Below are 26,189 nucleotides of genomic sequence, written 5' to 3'. Positions count from 1 at the left end.
AGTAGTAACATCTCCATCCCAGTACATCACAAATCCGACTTATCATGGTCCCTCCTGGACCCCTTTTCCTGTTCTCCAGCCTCAGCTAATGGTCTCACCATTCATCATGGCGTCTGGATAGACAACTTGACTTATTTCAAATGGTTCCTTCCTTGTATCTCCTTGATGACTGAAATATACAAACGCTACCCTTCCTACTACTTTGCACTTGCACAGCCAATGCTCTGGTAGGTGGCACCCGTTCCTCCCGACTGCCTGAGGAAACACTGTGTTAAGATACAGACCACACTGTTTACTACAGTCGCTTCTCAATGCTTACAGAAGTGATTGGAATGAACAAACTTAGTTTATTTCATAACTCTGGGGAAAATGGCGTAGTCTGTTCATCCCCCGATGTGGAGTTTAGGAACAGAATTAACATTTTACCAAACACTTCTGTCGGGGAAATGAATTATTCGCGAACAGAAGCCTTCCTGAACCAAGGCATCACTGTGAGTGGCAAAAACGCCTTGTAAAACTGGAAAGTCAATAAATAGGTAAGAGTTGCATGCTGTTAAAATTGCCTTTGAGAATTTCTTAAACATCTTATTTTAAGCATCCGTACTTTACAACAGAGAGAGCAAAGATCACTCAGTGAGTACAAAATGACACGTTGGGGTTTGAGAAGAAAATAACAGAATGTCTGTTTATATCGTATTTTTATCTCACCTTTTACACTGTAAGTCTTGTAGACCATTTGACACATGCAGTGTGCAGCTCAGAAATGCGCACATGTAAATAAAACTCACAGTGCACATATTATTAATTTTTGCTAAGTTTTAAATTATACTCAGAAGTATGTTCCAAAAAGTGTTGGAGACCACTGCTTCACATGATTGCCCATGACGGAGAGCTAGGTGAAGGAGTTGGCTTTCTGGGAAGGTGGGGTATGCTATATTGAACGTACATCTTCAACACTAGACTTTCACATTGAATGGAAAGACATTCAAGTCTTATCATATGGAACAAAGATCAATTAAAGGGGTGGCCCATTAGCTCTTATTATATATATTTTTGAAGCTTCTATATTGAATAAAATAGTAAGTTGTTTTTGTGCATCACTTTCCCTTTATTTTGCCTTTCTAATGTAACAACCCCACCTGGAGCTGATGCTATGCAAGTGACCAGCACACATATTTTGCAAAACTACAATGTATGACAGTACTTTGAAATCATGGTGTATTGATCAAATGTAATATGTTTATCATTTATATGGATAAGTTACATGACAAATAGCAATGAAAGGGGATCACTGAAGAATATCCCCCCAAAATATGTTCAGTCATGTTGGGGGTTCATTGAAAATATTAGAAGCAGAAACAATCCTCTTTCCTGTATTCCTTCAACAAAATGAAGGTGGAAGTGAAATTTATGGCCTGTCTAGACAATGAAGTAGTAAATATATATAGACTAGGAGGAGGAAAGGAATGCTCACTACACTTGAAAATAATTTCTCAAGTTCATTTTACCTCTGGAAAGCCAAGGAGGAAAAAAATCATCATTGCCTAAATTTTAGCAAAACCTAACATTAACTTGAGTAAAACGGGCCATCATGCTTGTGTACAGTGAACACGGAATATACTACTTGAATACTGTACATGCTTCAGTGTAGGTATTTTCCTATCTATTCAAAGTCTCCTGGATACATTTTGTGTGTATGTTCATGCTTCTTTTTTTTTTTTTTTTTTTTTTTTTTTTTGCAGTACTTGGGATCAAATTCTCGACCTTGCACTTGACAGGCAGGCACTTATGCCACTGAGCTATATCCCCAGCCTCTATGTTCATGCTTTATGCGTTTAAAGAATTTATCCTTCATACCTAGAAGACCGTAATGGTCATCATATTTTTGCTGTAGCAATGTTGTAAAGAATGACTTAAAAATGCATAGAGTATCATTTTTGTTGTTTTCGGGTTGTTTTGATTTTGTCTTCATTGTTGTTGTTTTGTTAGTTGTTTTATCTTTAAAATAAAAAAAAATGAATAGTGTAAGTTTGAAATATGTTGGCTAAAATGTCAAGATAGTATATCTCCCATACTGTCAAATGCAAAAATATCCTGAATTTAGGTGAACACTAATTTTTGTTTGACATATTAATAGTTTTTAATGTTTTAAATATATATTTGGTTTTCTTTCAAGGAGCAATTTGTCTTGTCAATTTGTAACTTTTGCAACTCTGCCTTAAGTTATGATGGGGGATTAAGAAAGAAACAGTGCTCAAATTAAAGAATTCCAGAAAGCATTGCTAAAATTGGCCCTTTGCCTAAAAACAGGCAAAGTGAATACAATGATATTTTAATATTTCATTTAGGCATTTATTTAATGTTTTTAAAATTACAAATAATAACTATGTATTACCTACATGCATATATACAGGTATTATGCACAATATGATATTTTGTTGTGTTTATCCATTGTGGAATTATTAAATCAGGCTAATGCATACTTCTATCATATAAAATCCTGGAGGACAAATAGTGGTCATGAAAAACTAGAAGGCACAACGTTCTAGGCCTCAGGCTTGAATTTCAAGAAATTGAGAATAAGATGTGGGAATTCAACCACACCAGCATAAACAAAATTCTGACCAACATAAATGGTAATGCTGGCCTCAAAAGATGTATGCAACCCATGATCTGTTATACCTGTTGAGATGTCAGTCTGTTAAAATCTGAGGTTTTGTTTTTAGTCCCAAGTGAATTTGACAGTTGCAAACAATGTATTAATTTAATTTCATGTCACTAAAGATATTATTTGCTCAATGGTACTTTGGATGCCTGGAGAATATCCTTTAGTTGATGTAAAGAGTACCTTACTGTCATGGTTTGTGTCTAGATGTCCCTCCAAAGCCTCATGCAGTCATGGGGTGGGCTTCTACAGTTTTTGATTGACTCATGGTCCAATGCTGGGATTATGGGTGTGAGTACTACACCTGGCTTGGGGCAGGTAGCCTGCCTACAATATGAGGAAGGGAAAGAGGCTGGCTCCTGCTCCTCCTTTTTTGTTCTTGCTGCTTTTGCTGTCTTCTGCTGCCATGAACTGTTTCCCCTCTGCCATGTGCCACTCTGCCTTGGAGCCAGCTGAGTATGGACTGAAACCGCCACAAACTTTGAGCTAAATAAACTTTTCTCTCTTTAATTTGGACATCATGTATTTTGTCTCAGCAACAAGAGAAAAGTAACCAAGAAAATTACTTATCCAACTTTACTATCAGGACAAAATGTTTAAATTTCTGTATACACCTGATCTCTACACTCTGAATTTCCCAACACTAAGAAGTACAATATACAGAGTAAAATTAAGTCTGTCAGGACCTTACCTGCCAGACATGCTGAAATAGACTGTAGGGTTATAAAATGCCAACATTTAACCAAGGGGCAATATCTTAATACAAAGACACAAATTTAGTCTTTGTCAGGATGCTCACTTAAATAGTGCAATAAACTGAGCCAGATTAGAGCACAATTAAGTCATTTACAAGAGAGACTGCATGAAAGCCACATTTGCAGATGGCATCTTAGGATTCCTACTTCTTGATATCTATGTGTTTCTATGAGCCCTGCCATACTGCACAAGGCCACCCACGGAACTATAAGGAAATAACAGAAAAGACAGAGTGTGACTTCTGAGCCCAGTCATGAAGGATGCAGCAGCTTCTACCTTGCCCTCCCCTGGATCACTAATTCTGGAGGAAGCCCATTGCCATGTTATGAAAACATTCCAGCAATTTCCATGAAAGTGAACAGAGGTCATCTTCCAATAGCTAACACTAACACCAGCCTACCGGCTGTGTGGATGAGCTACCTAAAAAGCAGATCCTCCAGCCCAAGTGCAGCCATCGGATGGCCCACAGCAGGTGACATCTTGATTGCCACCTCATGAAAGACTGAGCTACAACAACCAAGCCACGGTTCTGGATTCCTGACTTGCAGAAACTGTTTAAGATAATAAATGTCTGGGGGCTTGAGCTGCCATGTTTGGTGTTAATTTGTTGATTAGCAGCAACTAACAAATAGAGGCATAGATACAAGGGAAAGAATATAGGCTGAGAGGTTGCCAAAGGTAAAATGTTCCAGTGGTAACTTTAAGTTATGTGCTCTTGGACCAGTTATTTGTACTGCCTTGTGTCTCGGTTTTGTCATCAGAAAATTTAGGACAGTAAATCTTTATCTCACAGCAGTCTGGAGAATAAAGGACACCAAAGAATTTAAAGAACTGTAAAGTGTTTTTTTCTTCAGTAAGTGTGTGTTTCCTTGTTTGCTTTGAATTATGCTTAATTTTGGAGTTTTGGTTTTTGAGCATCTCATGCTGCCTATTTCCAGGGCAAAGGAGTGGATTTTACAGGGTGCTGAAGAAATATAGGCACAGCTAGAGCAGCCTTTGTGTTTTGCATATGTATTTGAATGAAAATCTGGTTTCAAAATCTTGATTTAAGAGAAGTGGATATTTATAAACATTGCCTGAAAAATAAGTACAAAAGATGATGTAAACTGTGTTTGATTATTTATATAAGCCCCATGCATAAATGATCTCTGGAAAACATAACTCTAGAGCTTATAGCCCTTTAGCTCCATCCTGACAGCATCCCTGACAGGGTCTTGCTCCTAGATCAGGACTCGGAGGTCAAGAAGACAACTTTAAAAGACGTTATATCTATTTCTGCTATGTGTCCAACTGATGCCATTTTTCTGTGCTCTGAACTAAATAAATGGGACAGTTATTAGTTAGTGTTTGTATATGTAGCCTCTCATTTTGCAAATGTTGAATCAACCTGAAATCCCTTTACCTTTGGATTAAAAAGTGATCAACATATATGGTAAATGTTTCAAGTAAATATTGATTATGGTAAAAGACACACTGCCATTAATCCCCCTCGAAATGCATCCTCTTTCTTTGAGCAACTCAGCCTTTCATTCCTACCAGCTCCTGAAACACTTCTGGAAATCTTCTATGAACATCTTTACAAGATGTGATCAAAATACTGCCGACTGGCATCTCACAAAAAGACAGGTCCCTGAAAACATGAAGGTGTGACCTCGTCCACTTCACTCACTGGATGTGGCACCTTGTGACTCTTGGCTCGTCCCCAAAGTCATGACAACCATGAAAGATGAATGTACTGAACCATTTTAGAACATGGAGGTGGCCAAGACAGAACAGCTAAAGACCCTCAGGAAAGAGAACACTCAGAACTGCTTCAGACTATGGCAAGGATGGGGGATAAATGTGTTCCAAGCAAGGTAAGGATTCTGAGGGAGATCAATGTCAATGTGGCTTTTACTGTAACAACTTTTAAAAAATTTAAACATTCATCATAAATTTTGATACTTCATATCTATCATTAACATTTCAACTTATTTTTGATGGAACCTACCATGACCCAAAATAGGTTCCAGAATAAATAGGTTAGGCCCTGCATAAAGACTTGTAAAACTTCTTGTGTTTGAGTAGCTCTGCTACTAACTACATGAGCTTGAGCAAATTAGATATGCTTCACTTTGTTTTCCACAAGCAGAGGTCAGAATAAATATAGTACTATCTTACAGGTTTGTTATGAGAATAAAATGGGTTAATATTTGTTAACGACTTAGAGCACTACATGTCAAATAGCAATGGATAGCTTATCATTTTGATTGAGTGAAATAGCAACAATCTAGAAGCTCAGAATCCTTTCTCCTACTCTCTGCTTTGCTTTTCGATAGTTTTGGAGTAAATTATGTGTTCTAGTAGTATTTGAGACTTTGGATTTTTGCTGTAATATAACTCAAAAAAGTGATACATGTATACTTGATTCTTAACTGATAACACATTTGTGTTTCATAAGTGCATCTGATGATCACAGCTGCTAGATTTCTCCCTAAGTATGTGAACGTGTTGGACAGGACTTTGAATAGGGAGAATCAGTGTATTATTTCCTTGTTAAAAAGTGATTCTTATAATTCTTTGAAAATTTAATAAAAACTGTAGTCTTTCACCCAGGGCAAAAAATGAAGTCACTAAACTGTGTTTATGGGTACCAGTTGGTCTTTTGTTGTATTTGCAATAGGACAAGAAAGTGGATTGAGGGATATCGTAGCTTTTTTTTTTTTTTTTTTTTTTACAGCAGTGGTGAATTTAGAACAGGGAAGAAAACAATATGCAAGATATCAAGTTATTGGAAACAAGGTGGCCTTTATTTTTATTTTTATTTTTTTTTTTTGGTTTTTCTCCAGTACCGGGAACCGAACTCACGACCTTGCGCTTGCCAGGCAGGCGCTTTTGCCTCTGAGCTAAATCCCCAGCCCCCACAAGGTGGCCTTTAACAAAGGAACTTTCACTTGGACTGTAAGAAATAATTCTAAGCATTGGCTTTTAGGAAATGTGACAGATTACTGGAAAACACATTAAATAGTCTGTCGGTGTTATTTAAATTGTTTTATAGAGAACCAGGAAACTGGGGCCTGTCATTACGATGTCTCACTGAGGGCTCTGCGGGGCAGGTAGACTGAGGCTCCACGGAGTGACGCTTGCACCAGAGGAGCACTGTGTTCATTGATAGTGCTTATGGGCATCCAGTCAAGATTGTATTTGAACAGAAAGTTCTATTACTTTCAAATGATTGAGAAGCAATCTCCTAGATCCTTGTCACTGTAGATAAATCGCAGCAGACATTTTGATGCTGGATTATCAGAACTAGAGACAGCCTATCTTGGCAGACACGTTATCTTGTAAAGCAGAAAGAGGGAAGCCATGGGCCACTTAACCGAATTCTCAGGATGCAACAGTTTGGGGTCTTCCACAAAACTACAAGGAATCAGGTTTAGGATTAGTAAAAACATTAATTAATAAAAAGAGGTAAATTCGAACACCCAGAGATGAAGAGAGTTCACATAAAATATTTCCCAAAACCCGTAAGTAAAATCATAATCAGTTATTGAGAACCACTGAAAAAGTTTAGAGGCTAGCCTTTATTACTCAGTCTTACATCAAGCTTGGAGACTGTCTTCCACAAACATATCTTTAGAGTCCAACTTCAAAACCAGAGCCCCTGTTTGCATCACCACACCTCTGTCTACTCACTGTGGCAATGTGTGAGGTCTTGTGAAGTCTCACAGTTTTCTGTGCAGATGTTTAACTGCAAGTAACTAAGAGTCATGACCTGTGTAAGTAAAACCCATAATGGAATTGTCACTATTTTGTTTTTGTCCTAGATTTAACATGGTTCCGTCCAACATTTTCTTGACTATGACTCTTCTGACTTTGGAAATAAATACATATTTTATAGATTATATCCTCTCCACTTCATTGTACCTTGTAGTTAGCTCAAGGGCCCCTAAGCTTTTCTAGTGGCTTTACAAGAGAGTGAGTGAAGTGGTCTGAATGAGCCTACTGGCTGCAAGTAAAGAGAAAGGTGTCAAGCCCTGTCTTCTGCTGCTCAATAGCTCTTGCTACAACTTCTGAGCTTTCTCAAGGGCACAATCACACAGAGCTAAAGTGAGAGTAGTCCCAAATCCCCTTGGTTAGTTCTGTAACCATGTGTACGAGCTCCTCTACAGCCTGCTTCCTGATAGAATATCTAAAACACAGAGTCCTGTACAACAACATGTTAAACTGTCTTGTGGGAGAATAAGCCAGGTAACAGGGTCGGCACTTCACAAGGCAGCCAGGCGGAGACAGGAGTTCCGATTGCTATTGAAGGGCTCTTGTGGAAGTTATGCCCAAGCCCTTCAGAGGTTGGTTCACTTTCCAAGTAAGTGTTGTTGCCAGGAAGACCCCTGGTGTGCTGTGTCAGAAGGGAAGGAAAGAAATGAGCTGCACCAGCGGTGCGGGGTTTGGAGGCATCTCTGAGATCTTATAAACCAATGTGGATATTTCTTCTGGAGGTTATTAGCTGCGTGTCCCTCCCACATGGGCCCCTTCAGTTTTCCTGCTGGTAAGGAGGCTGCTGAGAATTGTTCAAGCCAGTTAAAGAAACTGCTTAAAGCAAGTGTTTGAAACACAAACATTAGCACCAGTGCTTGAAAGGCGGTAATAATCACAGAGTCCTTACTTCTTCTCTCCTTTGTACCATTCAAAGGCCGGAGGCGGCACACCTGCACCTTCGCATCTTATCAATCCACTGCGTCCGGGGGTCACAGTGCCAGATTTAATTTCCTGAATCGTAGGAGCAACTGAAAACAAAGAAACAACAACAACAATAAAAAATAGGTACATGTATATCTATAAAACCCTAGTGGGTAAGGCAAAGTAATCTTCCGCAGACATAGAACATACATATATTTTTATTTCTTCTATATTCCATGCAAGCTATGCCTGATAGGCGAATGCATCACATTTTCCATATTTTATGCTTCAAAGTATAAAATTAGTCATTTTCAGCTTTATTTTTCAACTTGGACAATGCAAGAATGCTCTCGGGGAGTACAGAGTAAACAAAATACATTTTGGCTTTGTTTCTTATTGGGAAAATGGCACGGTGCAGGGAGCACCTCCTCTGTACCACAGCCAATCTCCCACAATAGCTGTCATTCACTGAGAGGTCACTGGGACTCGTCACTGGGCTGGGGGCTCTATGTCCCTCATGTCCTTACAGTCACACTATAAGCTGGGCGGTATCATCCCCATTTATAAATGCAAAAACTGAAGTTCAGAGAGCTTAAGTAATTTTTCTAAGGTCACACAGTTGTTTCAGTTCCAGAATTGATATTTGAAGCTAGCCATGTTGAGTCAAACTGGGGATATTTCAATAGTATGTGTTTCTCCTTGTGCTTTATTAATTCAGTGGTCTTGCTATGTAATTCCTCTACCTAGATGCAGTTCGTCTCCATTTCCACAGATTCAATGCTTATTGTAACTGTTACTTACTCCATACTCTTCACTATGGCTCTAGCTGGAAATAGCGTTCTTTAAGTAGTTTATCTGCATTGCTTATGTCATATACTTTCTCTCTTGCACTGTCATTATTTATGAATATGCCAAGCTTCCTTGTCAGCCCCCTGATGGTAGGGCAAGCATCTGAGTCACCTTTGCACTTTCAGAGATCAGAGCACACAGAGTGATGGTTACAAAGCTTTTTTGTAGCGTAGCCAGTCCTTTATATGCCAAGTGCTTATTGAGCCATCAGTATGTGTCAGGCATTTCCTAAGCACAGAAAGGTCAAACTTTTGACATGCTAGAGCTTCCATTCTAAATGGGGTGAGGCATGGGGAGATAGACTACAAAGAGAAAATATAAGTGATAAGTAGCCTAAATCAAACGTTAGAAGGTGATAAAGAATATGGTAAGGCAAAAGCAACAAAAAGCCCTCACGCTGAAAAGTAAGAAGAATTTGTGCAAAGAATGGAATGCAATCATGTGTGGAGTGATGGGAGTAGGGCGCCCTGGGAAGGACAGGTTTCCTGAAGAGACCCGAAGTAGGTGTATGAGTGAGCTTTTCTGGTATGTAGAGAAAGCCTTCCTGGAAGAAAAGAAACGCAGCAAGGTCCCGAGACAGAGGCAGTGCTGGTTGGTTTGTGAAATAACCAAGAGAAAGAAGGGAACACAGTCAGTGTTAGGATTTCCAAGGAACTCGGGGGAGGGGAAGCAGGAAAGGGTTTTGAGGACCAAGCTAAGAAACTGGTGAACCACTACGGAAGAGGGATAAAATCCAACTCGTGTAGTCAAAGGATCACTTAGCTGCTGTGTTAAGGAAAGATCCCAGGGAGGTCAGGAGAGAAGAGGGGGGAGTCAGTAGGACACTGCTCAAGGACCCTGGCAGTGCTGGGGTCCATACAAGGTGGTAGCAGTGGAAGCGATGTGATTGGGTTTGACATCTATGGTAAAGTTGAACCCAGGAGGAATTTTTGACATACTGCAATGAGATTGGGATAGAGGGAGAAGTCCAGGTGACTGTATTTGGTTTAAGCAACTGGAAAGTTAGTGGGAATTTCCATTTACTGAGCTGGGAGGATTTGAAAGGTGAAGAATATTGGGTGGGAATAGTCAGAGTTGTATGTGTGTATTTTCTCATAAATATTCCCTTTTCTACAAAGCTCTTAACATCGTACATATGTAAATAACACCATGGGAGAACAACTGGAATCTTGAAGATGTAAATAGGAGTTCATTCAGAAATATGACCTGGATAACTCTATGCCCCTGATATATTGGAGGTTTATTGCAAAATATGTCATGATACAAAAACCATAAATAATCTTACGATGGAACATGTTCTTTCCTTTTAAAAAAATACCCTAGTAAATTCATCATTTTCAGTTAAGGGTGATATTTCATTTTGAAGTGATAGCAGTGTGGTATTTCTAAATGCTATTTTGAATAATAATGAAGATTTGATTTATAGTTCTAGAAAATTCACAATTGTTTTATGAAAACATTTGCTAATAAGTTGGTGAAAAATTGAATGTTTACCAAGAAAACATTTGAATGAGAAAATGGTAACAGATAAATACACACACATATATATGTACATACCCACTTATAGATGTATAAAAATATACAAAGACAATATAAGGACTCGTTTAGTATTTTTAACATTTTATTAAGCAAATAGCCATGCCCCACCCTACAGAAAGCTGTAAAATATACAAAAGTCATCTCTAAACAAACCCCAGTCATCTGTCAGTGATAGCACAGTTTTGCTAGAGGTACAGGTAAGACTGGATTTTCACAGTTGTTCTCACAGCCTTTCCTGTCTTCTCTCCCTGTCACACTCAGAGACTGTCATCTTTCTTGATATCCAACTATTATTGAAGATGAAATCACCATGTGCAACAGGAGCTACACTGCAAGCTCCTATTGATAACCTGGTTAGTTTAATTACTCTCTTGTTTGTCAAGGTGGCCATGACTTATTACAAACAAAAGCATGAAATCCGGAACATTGCCTGAAAGCCCAGGCGTAATGAACTGAAATAAAAATCTAATTCATCATTAAAAGGTTTGTATAAAGTAAAGCATGCATATAGCTTCACATTTGGAGCTTTACCACAGAAGTTAAGGGGAAATGACCCTGTAATCTGGGAGCCTGTGGGTGCCTCTGAGAGATGCTGTGTATGAAAAGAACCCTGCAAAAACACCAGGAAGCGTGGATAAGCAGTGAATCAATAATTAATAACAACATGTCTAAGAAAATGTCCTGAGAGCACTTTGTGGAGTGGAGACTGAAAGGGATACAGGCTACGGGATAATCAATGTAGAGAGGGGAGTCTCATGTAGATTTTATTTTGCGGCCAAAATTATAAGCATGAACAGAAAGTCACCATTGATTTTTCTTGGGGACATGAAAATTGATATGACTTATTCATAGCGCCGTGCAGCTTTGGAAAGGATTGAGGGAAAGAGGACTCATCCAGTCATTTATTCCTCATTTCTTCATTGGTTCAACAAATACTGGTATCAGAGACCACAGTAATGAAAAAAAAAAATATTCCTGGCCTAGTAGAGCTCTGATAGAGTGAGAAAACTTAGATCGAAATTAAGCAGGGCAAAGGAAATGGTAAAACAAGCATCCTATGCTGGGAAATCACTGAGCTCTGCACTCTTAAGGTAATAATTGAGTAGACAATTAGATGATGTGGGAGAAGGAGCCATGGGGCTATTTGTAGATTACAAAAGAGGAAACAGGAAGGGTATAGACCGTAAGTGGGGACTCTATCGAAGTGGAAACATGTGTAACAGGTTAGCATCCTGCTTCTGTTTAAAGTACATCAGAAATGGCCATCATGGCTTGAGCAGAGTAAGTGAGAAGAAAGATCCAGAAGAGATGTTGGAGTTGGAATGGAGGGGCCTGATTTTGAATCCATGGTGAAGACTTTGAATGCTTTTCTAAGAAGAGGATGAGGGATTTTGAGTGCAAGAATGATATTTGAGGAACATTCTATCAAGATTCTCTGGCTGTAATGTGGAACCTAGTTAACAGAGAGGCGGGGCAGGCAATAGGCTGGATTGTCAGGAGTCTGGTGCGGTAATTCTCAGTACGAGGAGACTGTCACTGCCTACTCCTTTGACAAGGCAGGAATTGAGGAAAAACATTAAATAGGTCATTGGTCACATTGGACCCAAGTCAAATTCTTTTAGTTAACTGGCAATGGCTGAACATTTTCATTGAAATTTCAAGTTTCATGCTAATATATGTGTAAATAAAAGGTTTTTAGGACTAACCCCTGAAATGTCCAATTTTACCCTAAACATTCTTTATGCAAGAGTCCTTAGAGATTATGCTGTTAACATACATTTTATGAATCTCTTCCTGGAGAGAGCCTTTGCAACCATGTGACCATAGAATTTCAGGTCTTATTTGAGCTTTTGGTAGGCTTGATATTTCTGGGGATGTATCCTCAGGATATTGGATTCCTGTACAATCAGATCGCTAAGATCTATGCCACATCTGAGGTTATGTAATGTATGACTTTCAAGAGGAACAGTCGTCACTAGTTACACAAGATTTCAAGTGCTCAGGATCTAGCTCGTACTTGCTAATTTCATGTAAGGAGAATGGTTCAGTTTTTGGCATCACAAGGATATAGCCCTTTATTTGCCTGGGATAGGTGTTCCTGATAATTACAACTAGGTAAATTTCCAGCTGGAACTGTAGCAGGGAAAATTATAAGTATACTTGGCCAAGTTGTCCAAAACAGGCTTTTCATACTAAAATATTCCATGTTTTAGGAAAATCATAAATGTTGGAAAAATGAGTGAGTGATAAACCCTGAGATATTTTTCCCAGAACCTGTTTCTTTCATGATTTCACTACTACGGCAACTTTGTGTCTCTTGACCCTGCGTTAGCACTGCATGTCTGGTTTCCTGAGAGTAGGAGTATATATGGATGCTTCTTGGCATGTTTATGTTTCAGGAACTGTTTTTCTGTTGCCTTGGAGGTAGATTTTGTTCTTCTCAGATGTAATCTTTTAAGGAGCTCAAAGTAGTAAAGAAAATAAGCGTCTGAGCTGCTCACATTCACAAGTACAATGGCATCCTTTGGAATAGTCTGGAACGCACGACCGACATCTAAACACTTCAGCCATGTGCCAAGTTGCACATGACTGTGAGCTGAAACAATTGCACAGTGAACAAAATCAGTTTCAGAGCAATGTCATTAGACATGTGTAGGTGAGAGTGAAGAACAGATGTCGGGAGAAGCTAGCGTAAGGGTCAAATGGGTTTTCAACACCTGTGTGATTCTAAACAGAGGACTTTTCCTTTTTCATTTACTCCGTGGGAGTTTTCCTTGCATTGTTTGGCCACTCATTGCAGGAGGAAGATAATGAAAGGTTTTTTATCCAAAACTCCAGGCTCTGCAGGTGCAAGCAACAGAACCTCTGTACTTGGCACCAAACAAGCCTAATCAGGAGTCATTTTCTTAGTTACATGATAATAGCTGCAGAGATCATCTCCCTCTTTTGCCATCCTTGAGGAGTACTTTATGTGCTGTGTCTTATTATCAGACACTGAGAGAGTCCAAGAACTACTTCAGCAGCCTTTCTAAGTTGAGGTAGTTGAATTAAAACTTTATAGATTCAATGGTAAATTAATTTCATTGTCATCCTTATACCAGGCTCAAAAGCTTAACTGTCACATTTCTGTATATGAGAAAACTGAAATGTAAATAAATTAAAGAGCAAAATACAAGATAATAGGAGATAGATATTTGCAAAAAAGAAAGTGACCTAGAGATGAAGTGAGACAGAGGATGTGGTGGGGAAGAATGAAGATGTGTTATGTACACGTGCAACTCTCCACGATGAGTATAGTCATACAGCGCTGCACACAGCTACTAATAAACACATTTTTCAGAAAGACACAAAAGTGATGAGTAGTGATGAAGGTGCTATATCAAATAACCACATAAAAATGTTTACTCAAAGAGAAATAATATGATAGATTTCCTTAAAAATGGAGGTGATGAAGAATTTAATCCTGCAAGGGCCACATATTGTGAAAGTACTGTGCTAAGTAAGCACGTTGCCCTTGGTCTGCATTGTAGAATTTATAGGTTAAACTAAGGCAGTCTTGGTCAAACAGATTGTCTTTGAGAAAAAACAAACTAGTTTCCAGTGCCTGGCAGAGAATATAGCACATAGAATGTTCTCAGTGCATTATTGCTTCTGCTCGCTTTTTATTATTTTATTATTTCTACTGTTTCGTATTGGCGGAGATCAAAGCCAGAGTCTTTAGCATGCTAGGCAAACATTCTTATCAATGAACTCTTCCCTCCTTCCTTCAACGCATTACAGATCCAGATGAGGACGATGCAGTTGGAAATGTTTTCCTAGAACATGAGTAAAAACTCAAAGTAGAAAGTAGTGACAGGCTGGCAAAAGTTGGCATAGATTTCACAGAAGCAAATCAAAAGATCAACAAACTCTCTCCAGGAAGCAAATATGTCCTTGGTTTATGGGCTAACCTTACTTTAAAGGAAGCTAAGAACTCCTTGTTATTGCTAAGCAGCAGAATGAATAGATACATAGAATTTATCTGTTCAACTACAAAATAAGTTGAATGATACTCTGTATAGTTTAGTCTTTTACACTGAATTAAACCTCTGGCCAACATTCACGGGGAATGGAAATATTCCAGTTTGTAATATACCTCCAGTTTCCCTCAGATGTTAAACATTCATACAGTGGTGAAATGGTACAGTAGGAAACCTCTATTTTGCAGTCAAACAAAAGTGGCTCCCCAATTTACTGAGTTACTTAACTCTTCTAAGTCCCAATTTCCTCACCTGTAAAATAAATAGTAACTACTTCATGGATTTCTGTATAGACAGCATGAAACAATGCATGAAATGCTCTCACCTCAGTGCTTTGTATTGAGTTAGCAGTCAATAAAAAGCATTACCTAAAACAAGACTTCTTGTAAGAGGATAGGGTAGCACAGCCACACTGCTTGTAAGTGTAGAATCATTTAAGATACAGATAGAAAATAAAACTGATTTTTAAAAATTCATTGCCTTTGCATTACAAGCATGTCATTAATTGAACTAAAATCAGGATAATTTTTAGTCTCCCAGAATTCTGTCTGTATGGAATTTACTTTAGTAAAGTCAATAAAAAATATTTTCTGAATGGCAGATGTAGAGATATAGTAGACTTCACCTTATTTTTCCTTGGAAAAGGTGTATGAGGTTTAGATTTTATAATGTGACAGACCATGAGGGTCTGTGTAGTACAAAGATACCCTTTCTAGAATCATAGAGCCGTATCATTTTTTCTGGTCTACAAAAGATCAATATATTGATTCAGTTAAGCATATGATGAGGTCACTTTTTTTTCACAAGAAAAACAATGATAAATGGAATTTCACATGTATACTTGATCTTAATGATTTTATTAAACATTTAATATCCAATATTACAGTGTATGAAGCTCTGCTCTCTGATTTCCTTGTACTATCAGAGCTACAGAAAAAAAGTAAACTATTTGGTAAAAAATTTCACAAAGCTAAGATATATGACTATATATGAGATCTGACTTAAAAACATTAGTGAAGGCCCTTATACTGACCTCTTCAATTCTTAAAGAAACATCTCTCATTTGTTTGAGAGTAAAAAAAAAAAAAAAGAGCCTCCTTTTTCTAAGCCCAAATTTCATGCTATTATGATTAACTCTTCAAAGGGGTTAGTACACTGAGCTATTATTAGTCATTTATATTATGGTATGAGTGGCATGAAGTTGAGTTGACTAGGGAGTGCATCTGCTAGAGGCCACTGGTGAGTGGGACGATGGATGGATGGATGGATGGATGGATGGATGGATGTGTAGATAGGTTATCCGTGACTCATGAAGGTGTAGATAAAATGCAATAAAGAAGTTACATCATGAATAAGTTGTTGGTGAGCAGGCAGAATCCATTCATGTCATGCTTTTGACGAGGGTCAGTGCTGGTGAAATTACAGCTTGAAGTAGCTGTTCCCTCATGGCCAGCAAGGCTCAGTCCAGTGATGCATCCACTGTAAAATATGTGTGAGATTTATTGGGCCACCAGCTGCATCAATAGGAATTAAATGGTTCACTGTTTTCCTCGCTGTTCTCCAAACTTTCTTTCTGTAGACTTATTCATGATTTGATCTCTTCTTTGTTGTCAGTCATGCTGAAATTATAGCTGTGTGTGATTGATTCGGCTACGTTGGACAAGTTTGCAGAATCGTGAGCTTGGGATTCTCCAACAGCATCTCTATTCTCAGCATGTACAGGCCTGTAACCAAAGTTACCTTCCGTGCAAGCTTCACGAATCCTAAAACCATTTCAATGTATTCTTTTCACGTGGAAGTTGTTATTCTACAACTGATAAAAATTACTTTATCAGTGAATCCTTAAAAATATGTAAAAAGTTCATAGTCTTCCTTTCTTTAGATTTACTTTTAAAATATATCATAATTGGAATTTTCTCATCGTAATACATCAGGATATGTTGTTGTGTCTTCTATAATGTTTACTGTTATATTTTAAATTATGTTAGGCTTTTGAAGACTAATATTGATCTCTCAAAATGTGAGTGAATTATATACACACACACACACACACACACACACATATATATATATATATATACACGAACACAATTAAGATTCTTGTGGTCACTCTAAAAGTAATAGCAATATGATATGTTTGGTAGTAGAAGAAGACAGCATTTGTGGAGTCTTTCCTTAGTCAGATTGTTCCTCTGGCTTCAGGACCAGTTTTTGCTCCAGCCATGATGATAAATCTAACTACCTCAGGAAAGCCTGGGCTGGTATCATTTTTTGCCCTCACGTACTAGCTCTGGAGCCAATTTCTTAGTTGACTGAATGGTTTATTATTTCTTCTTGTTACCATGGCCTTCAACAATCTTAAAATAGAACATTTAAAAACTTGATTACAATTCAGTTATTAAAATTGTTTAATTCTGAGAAATGAATAATTCATAGTGCTAATATATTCTAAAGAATTACTTTCTGAACACATTATCTTAGAGGAAGTGAAAAAGAAAGATTTGAGTAGCTAAAAAGCAAAGGAGAAATCAAACAAAAAGCAAGATATATATCGTAGAAACACAGACACAGGCTATCCATTTCTCCCTGGCCTCCTCCCTTAAAGGCAAAAGGACGGTATGGTAAGACTAGAGTAAATATGGTAGGTGAATGATATGTTCCAAAATTGCCAGTACAGATTCCTCTGAGTAAGAAAATGAACATTAAAGGAAAACCTCTTTTACGACTCCATTTATGTAGAGGTGGGAATCAGATGTATATTCAAATCTGCGTCCTGGAGGAAGTTATGTTGCAGTATTTTTATGTGGCTCAAGAAAACAGTAAGAGGGCAAAAGAGCCTCTGTGTGCGCAGACTCATCTTGAGCTTATGAACAAGGAAAAATACTAACATCAACATTAATAATATTAATAAGCTAGTGGGAAGGGATAGGAGCTGTAGAGTTGAAAAATAATTTTTCTTCTCATTTTAAAAAAAAAACATCATTCAGATGCTGCGATTCACAGAGAACGACAGCGAAGTCTGATAAACGCAGTAGCAACCAGGAGTAAAAGAATGAGAGGACAAAGTAGGAGAGACTGTGCCAGCAAGCAGTGTGTCTCAAACAAATCAGAAGGTGTGGGAGGAGAGGTGGTAGAAAACTGTAATTTTCAAAAACAATAATATGAGTTTATTTGGGATTTAAGAATATTTCACCAGGAAAAAGTGTCACTCTTCCTACAACGATGACATAAAAACATGGTCTGAGAAAACTCTGCCTAACAGCAAAAGTAATTTGACAACTGAAGAGTGTGTCAGGAGAAGAAAAGTCTGACTGACAAAAAAGAAATTCCATCTCAGCAAGAGCAGCCATGAATAAATTATCAGAAACAATGTTTGTCTCTTTTCTCTTCTTCTTGGAAATATCTGTATAAAATACAGCTGATATCTTCCCTATAATGTCAATCTTATTTAGTGCCTAAATAAAATCACTCTATCTTCACTATTTCCCTCTCTCTGCTGCAAAACTTTTTTGTGTGTGCTTGTTGAACATGACTGTCACCAGTTCATCGATGTCCTTATAAAACATTTCAAAGCCTTGAGAGACTCCATGATCTTGTTGGTTCTGCTTTTAAAGTGCATCTGGATTCCGGTCACTTCTCACCTACCCCGTAGCTATTATGCAAGTAAAATCTCATCTCTTTTGTAAAAAAAAGTTACTTTTATTTGATACAATACTTGCCCATATGGAACCAATATGGAGTGATATTTTGATACATGAACAGAATGAGAAATGGCCCAGTTAAGGTCATGAGCATTTCCATTTCCTTAGGCACACACTGTTCCTTTGCTTGGAGCAGTGTTATTGCAGTGTCCTTCCTGCCTTTGCCCGTGCTCCCTCTCCAGGTTGTATCAACCCAGCAGCCCAGTGTTTTCCGTTAGGTCAAATCCCCCACGCTTGCTAACACAGCGTGTTCCCCCTTCAGTCAGAACACAAGTAAAATACAATTACACGGGGCTGGGGATTTAGCTCAGCGGCACAGAGCCTGCCTGGCAAACGTGATGTTGTGAGTTCAAATCTGAGTACTGAAAAAAAAAAAAAAAACAATGACAGTGGTCTACAAGGTCCCAAATGACCCGACCTTCCTGGTGTGTCTGTAACCGCATCTTCTGTTTCTTCCCCCATCTTCTTTTGCAAGACTGGACTATGATACTGTGAGAACACGTGCCCCAAATGCCCTTTCATTGGGGTTTGGTTTCACACTTCCGCAGTCTGGAATATCCATCTTTCAGATACCCGCAAGCTTCGCTTATATCCTCCGTTCCTTCCAGTCTCTGCTCAAACGCTACCTTGTTATAGAGGATGCCGCTGATCTCATGTGTAAAATAACAATTCCAAACACCTCACCCTACAGCCTCTATCTTCTTAACCACATTGTTCTGCAGGACAGGGACCTCTCTGCCGTACTATACAAGACACAGCACTTTGTCTGATAGGATTCCTCTTCTCTCACGGGAATGTACCATCCACAAGGGGTGAACATTTTGTTCAGTGACAGATTTCGTGTTCCTGTATCAGCGTCTGAAACCTACTATGCCCTCTTTAAAAATTAAGGTAAACTTGTTGTTCAGTGAGTCTCAGCACTCCGGGAAGTTGAAGAAAGAAGGATCAAAGTGGGAGCCCAGCCTGGGCAACTTAGTGACTTAGCAAGCCCTGTGTCAGAATAAATTATAAGAAAGAGCTAGCGATGTAGCTCGCTATGAAGGCCCTGAGTTCAATCCCCCTAGTAGAGGATGCCCCCAAAACACACACTCACACACACACACACACACACACACTAATACAGTGACTGCTCAAGTCTATGAATTACGGAAGTGTGGCAGATTTTAATGTAGACCAAAAAAAAAAAAAAATGCTGTAATATCATTTCCACTGCTGAGTAGAAAATTTCTATAGATTTATCAATGGTGTATTTAAAATGTCTAATGTTGTGTGCTTCTAAACTGAGTAAAGCACTGTCTGCATATATCTCATTTTCACATTTTTGGTAAATTTTGTTATATAGTAATACTATGTGCTTTTTCATTTCTTTATACCTACTTAGTTGACTATTTAAAATTAAACAATGTTTTAACTACAGTATTAAAATAAGACAACAATGTATTCAAAATGAAATGGTTAACTTTGGAATTTCACTTTTATATATTGTGCAATAGTACGCGTAACACTATATAATGACACAAAACACTACATATTAGGTTAAAGGATTCTAGAAAGATATTTAAGCAGATTTTCAGTGGCTGCTGCAATATATATTGAGTCACAGAAAGCAATCACAGCTACCTTTTAGGCTGATGTTGTATTTTAGTCAGCTATAGCCACAGTAGTTCTGTGTGGTGAATAACTACAGAATTCTAGCACGTGTAATAATTGACATTTATTTCTCAGGTATGTGCTCATTCTATCTACAGCGCCCATTCACTGAAGCAGCATATGGTCACATCGATTATCATGACACTGAAGTCTATGACTTTTCTTATACCTGGAGGGAGAGGAATATTTCTCAAGGACGTGAGCAGATTATAATTTGTAGGCAGCAGTTTCTAAAATCACACACTCTCAAAGTCTCTTCCATATCCAGGCCAAAGAGAGTCCTGTGAGAAAATGGAGTGTCAGAAATGGACTGCCGATTTTAGAGTACTTGAGAACGAGGAGCAGATGAGTGAAGACATTTGCAGAGAGCAGAGTGACCCGTGGAAACCAAAATGACGGCAAGTGCTGCACAAACAGAGAGATCTGAGATGCTCGGGTGTCTGGAAAGGGTCAGCAGGGCTCCCAGAAAACAGCCCTGGCCTGGCAGAGCAGAGTCCTCACTTCTTCACAATGACCACAGCGGGGAGAATTTACACTTTGGGAGATATTTTTCCATTTCATATGTCATCTACTGCCTGTGCATTTATCTGAATTTTATAGTCTGATCTTCATTTCTTTTATTTCCTCAGTGCTAGTGGTCAAGTATAGATTAAAAATCAGTCCTGCCTTAGAGAAGCTCAAGGTTCTAATGGAATTAGGAACTTGTCAATGCTGTATCATAGTCTTCTGGGTTTTTCTATGGTCTACTCTGATACAGGAAGATATTGAATATCTGAAAAAGGTTTGTTGAACAAATTGATGTAAGGAATGAATGAATTCAGTATGTCTATGAAATACTGTAATTCTTTATTCTAGTTACAATTTACCCTGCAGGCTTTTTCAACTCACAACATTCAAGTTCCAATGTCTTAGATATAATATGCATAATCTTACTGTGTTTAAGATTATAAAAGTGATATTGAATACATTTGTATTATGTGCTATTTATATGAATGTTATTTTCTAATGTATATTTCTCAAAGCATTTTAGTGAATACATTTTAACATGATATGGAAATAGAATAATTTCTATGTATTCATGTTTCATCTATAATTTAATGTACAGTTAAAAATTTACCTGAAAAAAGTTATATATTCTAGACATGCAGAGCTACATTTTATCAAATAAACATATATTTTTTTAAGGATATAAGCATTTATTCCTACTAGAAATTTTCATTATTAGTTAAATCTAAAATGTATTAGGAGCCTGAATAATCTATTCACTTTGTGTATGAACTAGAATAGATGACTTCACACTAAAACACTGATCTGTGATTACTGGACATACAAAAAGCAAAGTATAAAAGATGAAGAATTCATGATTTCAGAATAATGTTAAAAGCAACACATCCTACTTTTGCTATTATTGTGGTTAAGTTCTTAACGAATCTCTGAATTTGAGTTTATTGGTACTTAAATTTGGAAATCCATAGTAGTAGGAAACTATAGGTGTGTCGTAAAAAGTGTAGAGTGGTCAACATGACATTCCCTATTGGGTTTATAATCTGCACACTCTTTCTAAGAAGTTTCATGATGTGAAATAATGATCCGCATGGTCTTATGCTTGTCTCACTGAAGTGATCCTATGAGATGGCATCATGTTAGCTTCAGATGCTATGTTTTGATATGGTATGTGTGTCTTTCTGTTCTTCCAGAATGGAAATATGTCTGTATTTGGTATCTGAACCACATGTTTCCAGGGAATTTTAAACGCATAATTCATAAAAACCAAAAATGGTAAAACAATACAAAAACCACTGGCATTCATTTAGCTATAGAAAATATGCAAAAGCACTAGGCAGAACAGGTTTCGTCTTTTAACATTTTAATGAGCTTTGGGACTTTCATGCATATTAGTTATGTTGCCCTAATTACTCATTATAATTCTAACGTGCATTTTATATTTAATTACAATGCTTATAAAGATTTGGTATGGACAGTAAATTATTATAACTAGCATGTGCATAATGATTATGAACTGAATTTATTAACTTTTATACCAGCATTCAGTGTTGGTAACTTTCAATTTCACCTTGGTGATTAACCACATTGTTTGATTGAACAAATATTTGTGTAGATTTAATTATAAATGGCAAAAAGCACTGTCTACTTGTCAGTTTTTGCCAATTTTCATCAAATTTTATTTTCAGTTTCATTAGCTTATTCAATTAATGCATACAGTCCCTTAAAATATTTAAGTGAAGATTATCATCTTTCTTAATTTTGTAAACTATTATAGGCTTGTTTAGACATTTTAATAAAAATCTGAAAATCAGGTGATCAGAAGTTGTTTGCTAGTGTGAATAAAGCCAAGTACCTTTTTGAGAGGTCAGCTCTTTATATCACAAACCAAAAGATATAATACTTTTAAACATAATTTTCATATTTGATAAAGTTAAAGAATAACTGGTTTCTACCAACAAGAATTATTTTCCAAATATATATGGTATAATGTATTTTCATAATGCCAAATCATTCAAATTAACAATTCCCCCAACACAACTCAAACACAAACACAAACACAGAGCCCTATGTTAATTTTCCACTCTAAAAATTTAGACTGAGACGCTACATCCAGTGGAAAGTCAAAACATATAAATTGGTAGCTAGGATGGTGATGAGATTTTCCTGTAAAATTTCACTAAGCATAATACCAAACAGAACGTAATCTTGACAGAAACTGTAACTGGATCCGATAAGATCTGGTTTTTGTCATGCTTCTGACCAAGGTAATATTTACCCTCAGTGAATAAAGAGCCCATAAATGATAAAGGGTCAACACGAATCAACAAGGACATTTTTACTTGAAAACTTCATATTATGAACATTCACATTACAGAGCTATTAAAAACTTTGTATTAAAAAGTTATTTGATTAGAATATTTGCTTATGATCAGTTACTAGTTTAGGGCAAATATATGAACAATTTAAGAAGTTTAATTCTTGCCTCTATAAGACAGGGATGATAAAATTGCCCTCCACGGTATGTGGCAAGTAAATGAAAGAATGTTTTTAATGAGTGAGTACTAGGAAGGAATGGCAGGTCAGAGAGAGTTGAAAATGAACTCTGTTACCATACAAATATTGCCGAACCACATTAAAGGACTATTTATCATTCTATTAGACAACTGTAGTATTTAAGGCTCACCTTCCTCAAATCCTCCAGCGTAATCCCACCACTGATGAATGGATGTTTGTGCCTAACTATAACTATGTTTGTGTAGTATATAGTGATGTTTATGTCCTGTATACATACAAATAAAATTTTTATTAGATTTCACTAATTTACCATCAGCTGAACACTTTGGATATGATCGTTTCATATGGCATTTCACCATTTAGTATGTACTTCAATTTCCAGTTCACTTGTACACTCTATTACAAAAATCATTTATGGATTTGAAAAATACTAATTTTTATATGATATGAACCAGTATTGTTGAATGTCTATGATAGTACTATTAACAATAAACTTTATATACAACTGTTTTATTTTATATGACATTACTGTATTATATATGGAAAAATTTATGGTCATATTAATATAGCATACCATTATTATAGCACCATTATTATAATTATTCTATTATCTCCTTAAGTGCATTATAATCTCTAAGGTAGAGTTTGTTTCTTAGCTATCGCTTTATTCTATAAATGCACAAGTATTTATTATTTATTGCATGTCAGTTACTGAGGAATAGCCTTTGCAGCTGGAACTATGCCTTGAACATAATAAATATTTGTCATAGGAGTGAATGGATGAATGAATTATGGTTTTCCAACTCTGCAGCCTGTTGACTTATGGGAAAGCTTTTCAAAGATGGCTTTCTCTTTGATAGGCTGCTTATAGGTGAATGAAAATAATGAAGTGAGAAGCGTACTTCCTATCAATCCACGAAAACATGGATTCTCCCAATATGTATTAAATTTCATGAAATGATGAGCATGACATATTTTGTGAAGTTCGTACAACTGCACACAACTTTTTAAATGTCTCTGATGAGATTTAATTCTATAATCTGAAGCTGAGATGGTGCGGATTGTACAGTGTTTATGTTAATGTGATTCACAGGAATACTAAAAGCAATGTTTCCTGTTTTTAAAACCACTTCTTCATCGTCTGTGAATCTGACCTGACATGCTCAGGGTCCCTGAGGAGCTACGTACTTTCCTATCTAGTTTGCATCTTCCCTATCCCTAGAGCTCCCTGTTCACAGCAAATGCCACAGGAATTCTTCTTAGTCGCTCGCTAATTACATCATAAAGCCGCGCCACAGTCATAAATTCAATGTTTACTATTCTTCTCTTTCACTGAGTGATCTCAAAGGTCCATTACTTGTACAGCTGATAATCTTTTGTGGCCAGAAGTTCAAGCTGTTGTGACTCTATTGCGGGCAGAGTAGACTAGACGAGTTTGACTCTAAAAGTAGCAAAATCACTTCAGTTCATTTCAGGAGTCAAGGGCTAAACTATGTGTGACAGTCTCAGTAGGAATGGAATGTCCCCGGGAAGGGATTATCTGGACATGAGAACTGGAAACAAATCCTTCTTTTCAGGGACAGGTAAGATCACTGGAGGAACTTGCTTTCTGTAGTTTTTGCTCAGGACTCTGTGGAGCCAATCACTTTTTTATACTCTTTGAGCTTGAACTAATTCCACTTTGTGAGAGCAATCACCGTTTTATACTCCTTGAACCTGAATTAATTCCACTAAGATCCTTTGACTTCTCTCTACCTTCTTGCTTACTCCCACACCCAAAGAAAGAGGGGTGGTCCATGTGTGCAAATATGGGGGATGAAATGGCCACGTATTGATTGACTGCTCGCTCTCTCTTCTCCGGGGTTTCTAGCTGCCAAAAGGACACAGTGTTTGGTTCAGCCATCATGATCCAAGTGGTGTTTTGGGGAGGTGTTACTGACCCGGGCAGCATACATGGGACACCTGTGGCTCCCCACTGTGTCTGTGACTGGAAGCCAAGTGCATATTCGGAGAATGCTGCAATCTGGTGCACTTGGGCCTGAATCCTGGAGACACACAGAAAAGAATTTCAGCAGCAAATGAAGCATCCAGAAAAGAGAGCCTGGTTGAAACTATGTTGCTTCAGACTTGCAATTGCAGGTATTAAGTGGGTTATCTTTATAGTGGTGTGACCACCTTTGAAGTGTTTTGACCAAAAATGTAGCTTTTGCTTTAGGTCTTAGCCGTGTGCCACATGAGGATTTTCACAGGACTTTGTCTTAGGAGAATGACCATTAGAATGACTGTTGTCCCACAGGTGGACAGAAATGTTAGGAGTCTTTTTTTATAGGACTGTTGTATGCAAGCTGGAAGGCCATGCCTGACCTTAAATAAAGAGCAGGTGGACTCAGTGGGGAGTTCAGTGAAATAAGGCCGGCTGATGGTAGCCAAACACAGGCAGCGCCAGGGGGCCTTGGCAGACACCCGTCAAGCTGGCTCTTATATGCAGGCTGCTGAGTGCTAACTTTGATGTCCACTGGCACATGTGGCCCGGTAGTGAAGATGAGGTGGGACCTTGCACGTTATCGGTTTTTCACCAAACTTGCAGGAGGGAAGGCCAGATTCTTTCAGAGCCAAAGACACTGAGTTTCCAAATAGATAGAACTAGTAATTCAGCTGCCACAGTTTCTGATTCTCTGTCATGGTTTGAATTATTTTGGGGAAAGCTATAAAGGCCAAACTTGGGAACCTGGGCTTATCCCCATGTTCTTGGAAATCACCCCATGCTCCTGTGATCTGAAGGGAGGTCTGTGCTGCTTAATCACCCAGTCTTAGAAGGTGGATTTTGATTGCTGAAATCTAAATTGTGGCTTCATTCATTACTAGGTTTCAAATTTTATCAATAAATGAAGAGAATGAGGACCCCCTGTGAGGAGAACATCCTACCTCTCTGAGTGGAGGTAGAGAAAATATTCAGTGCCACTCTGCAAATGTAAAGATTTAAAAATCAGATTGATGGGCCTGGGAAGGCATAAAGGATCAGTTGGTTCAGGAAGTCAAGAAGAAAAAGTACTTGTTTGAATCCCCCAACTGAGGAACACTGGATGATTAAAAATCCAAATGGTTAAATGGTAGAAGGGGGAAACAGATTCAGAAAAAATGATTGAAATCTTAGTGTTTGTCCAGAGAGACATTAAGAGTACTATGTGATATTAAAAGCCAGAAGACAATGATATTTAGGAGAAAAGAATGCTTGGTTTCCTTTGCTCTTAAGATTTCAAACAAAAAAAATGTACATTAGTACATTAGCTTTCACTTTCTCAGAACAAAATGAACAGTCCCCCAGCAAAA

General features: G+C 37.7%; 1 protein-coding gene across 1 annotated transcript in view; it reads right to left on the bottom strand.

Annotated features, from left to right (window-relative positions):
* Negr1 (neuronal growth regulator 1) overlaps positions 1–26,189 on the bottom strand; it is an 805,199-nt gene that overhangs the window by 179,322 nt on the left and 599,688 nt on the right. Inside the window, exon 5 of the mRNA XM_005385243.2 lies at positions 8,067–8,187. Coding sequence (XP_005385300.1) covers positions 8,067–8,187 — 121 coding nt within the window. The remainder of the gene's footprint in view (positions 1–8,066; positions 8,188–26,189) is intronic.

Source organism: Chinchilla lanigera, unplaced genomic scaffold (genome assembly GCF_000276665.1).
Source record: "Chinchilla lanigera isolate Chin_1 unplaced genomic scaffold, ChiLan1.0 scaffold00022, whole genome shotgun sequence".
In the NCBI taxonomy this organism is placed as follows: domain Eukaryota; kingdom Metazoa; phylum Chordata; class Mammalia; order Rodentia; family Chinchillidae; genus Chinchilla; species Chinchilla lanigera.
This window is presented reverse-complemented; position numbering and strand designations above follow the sequence as displayed.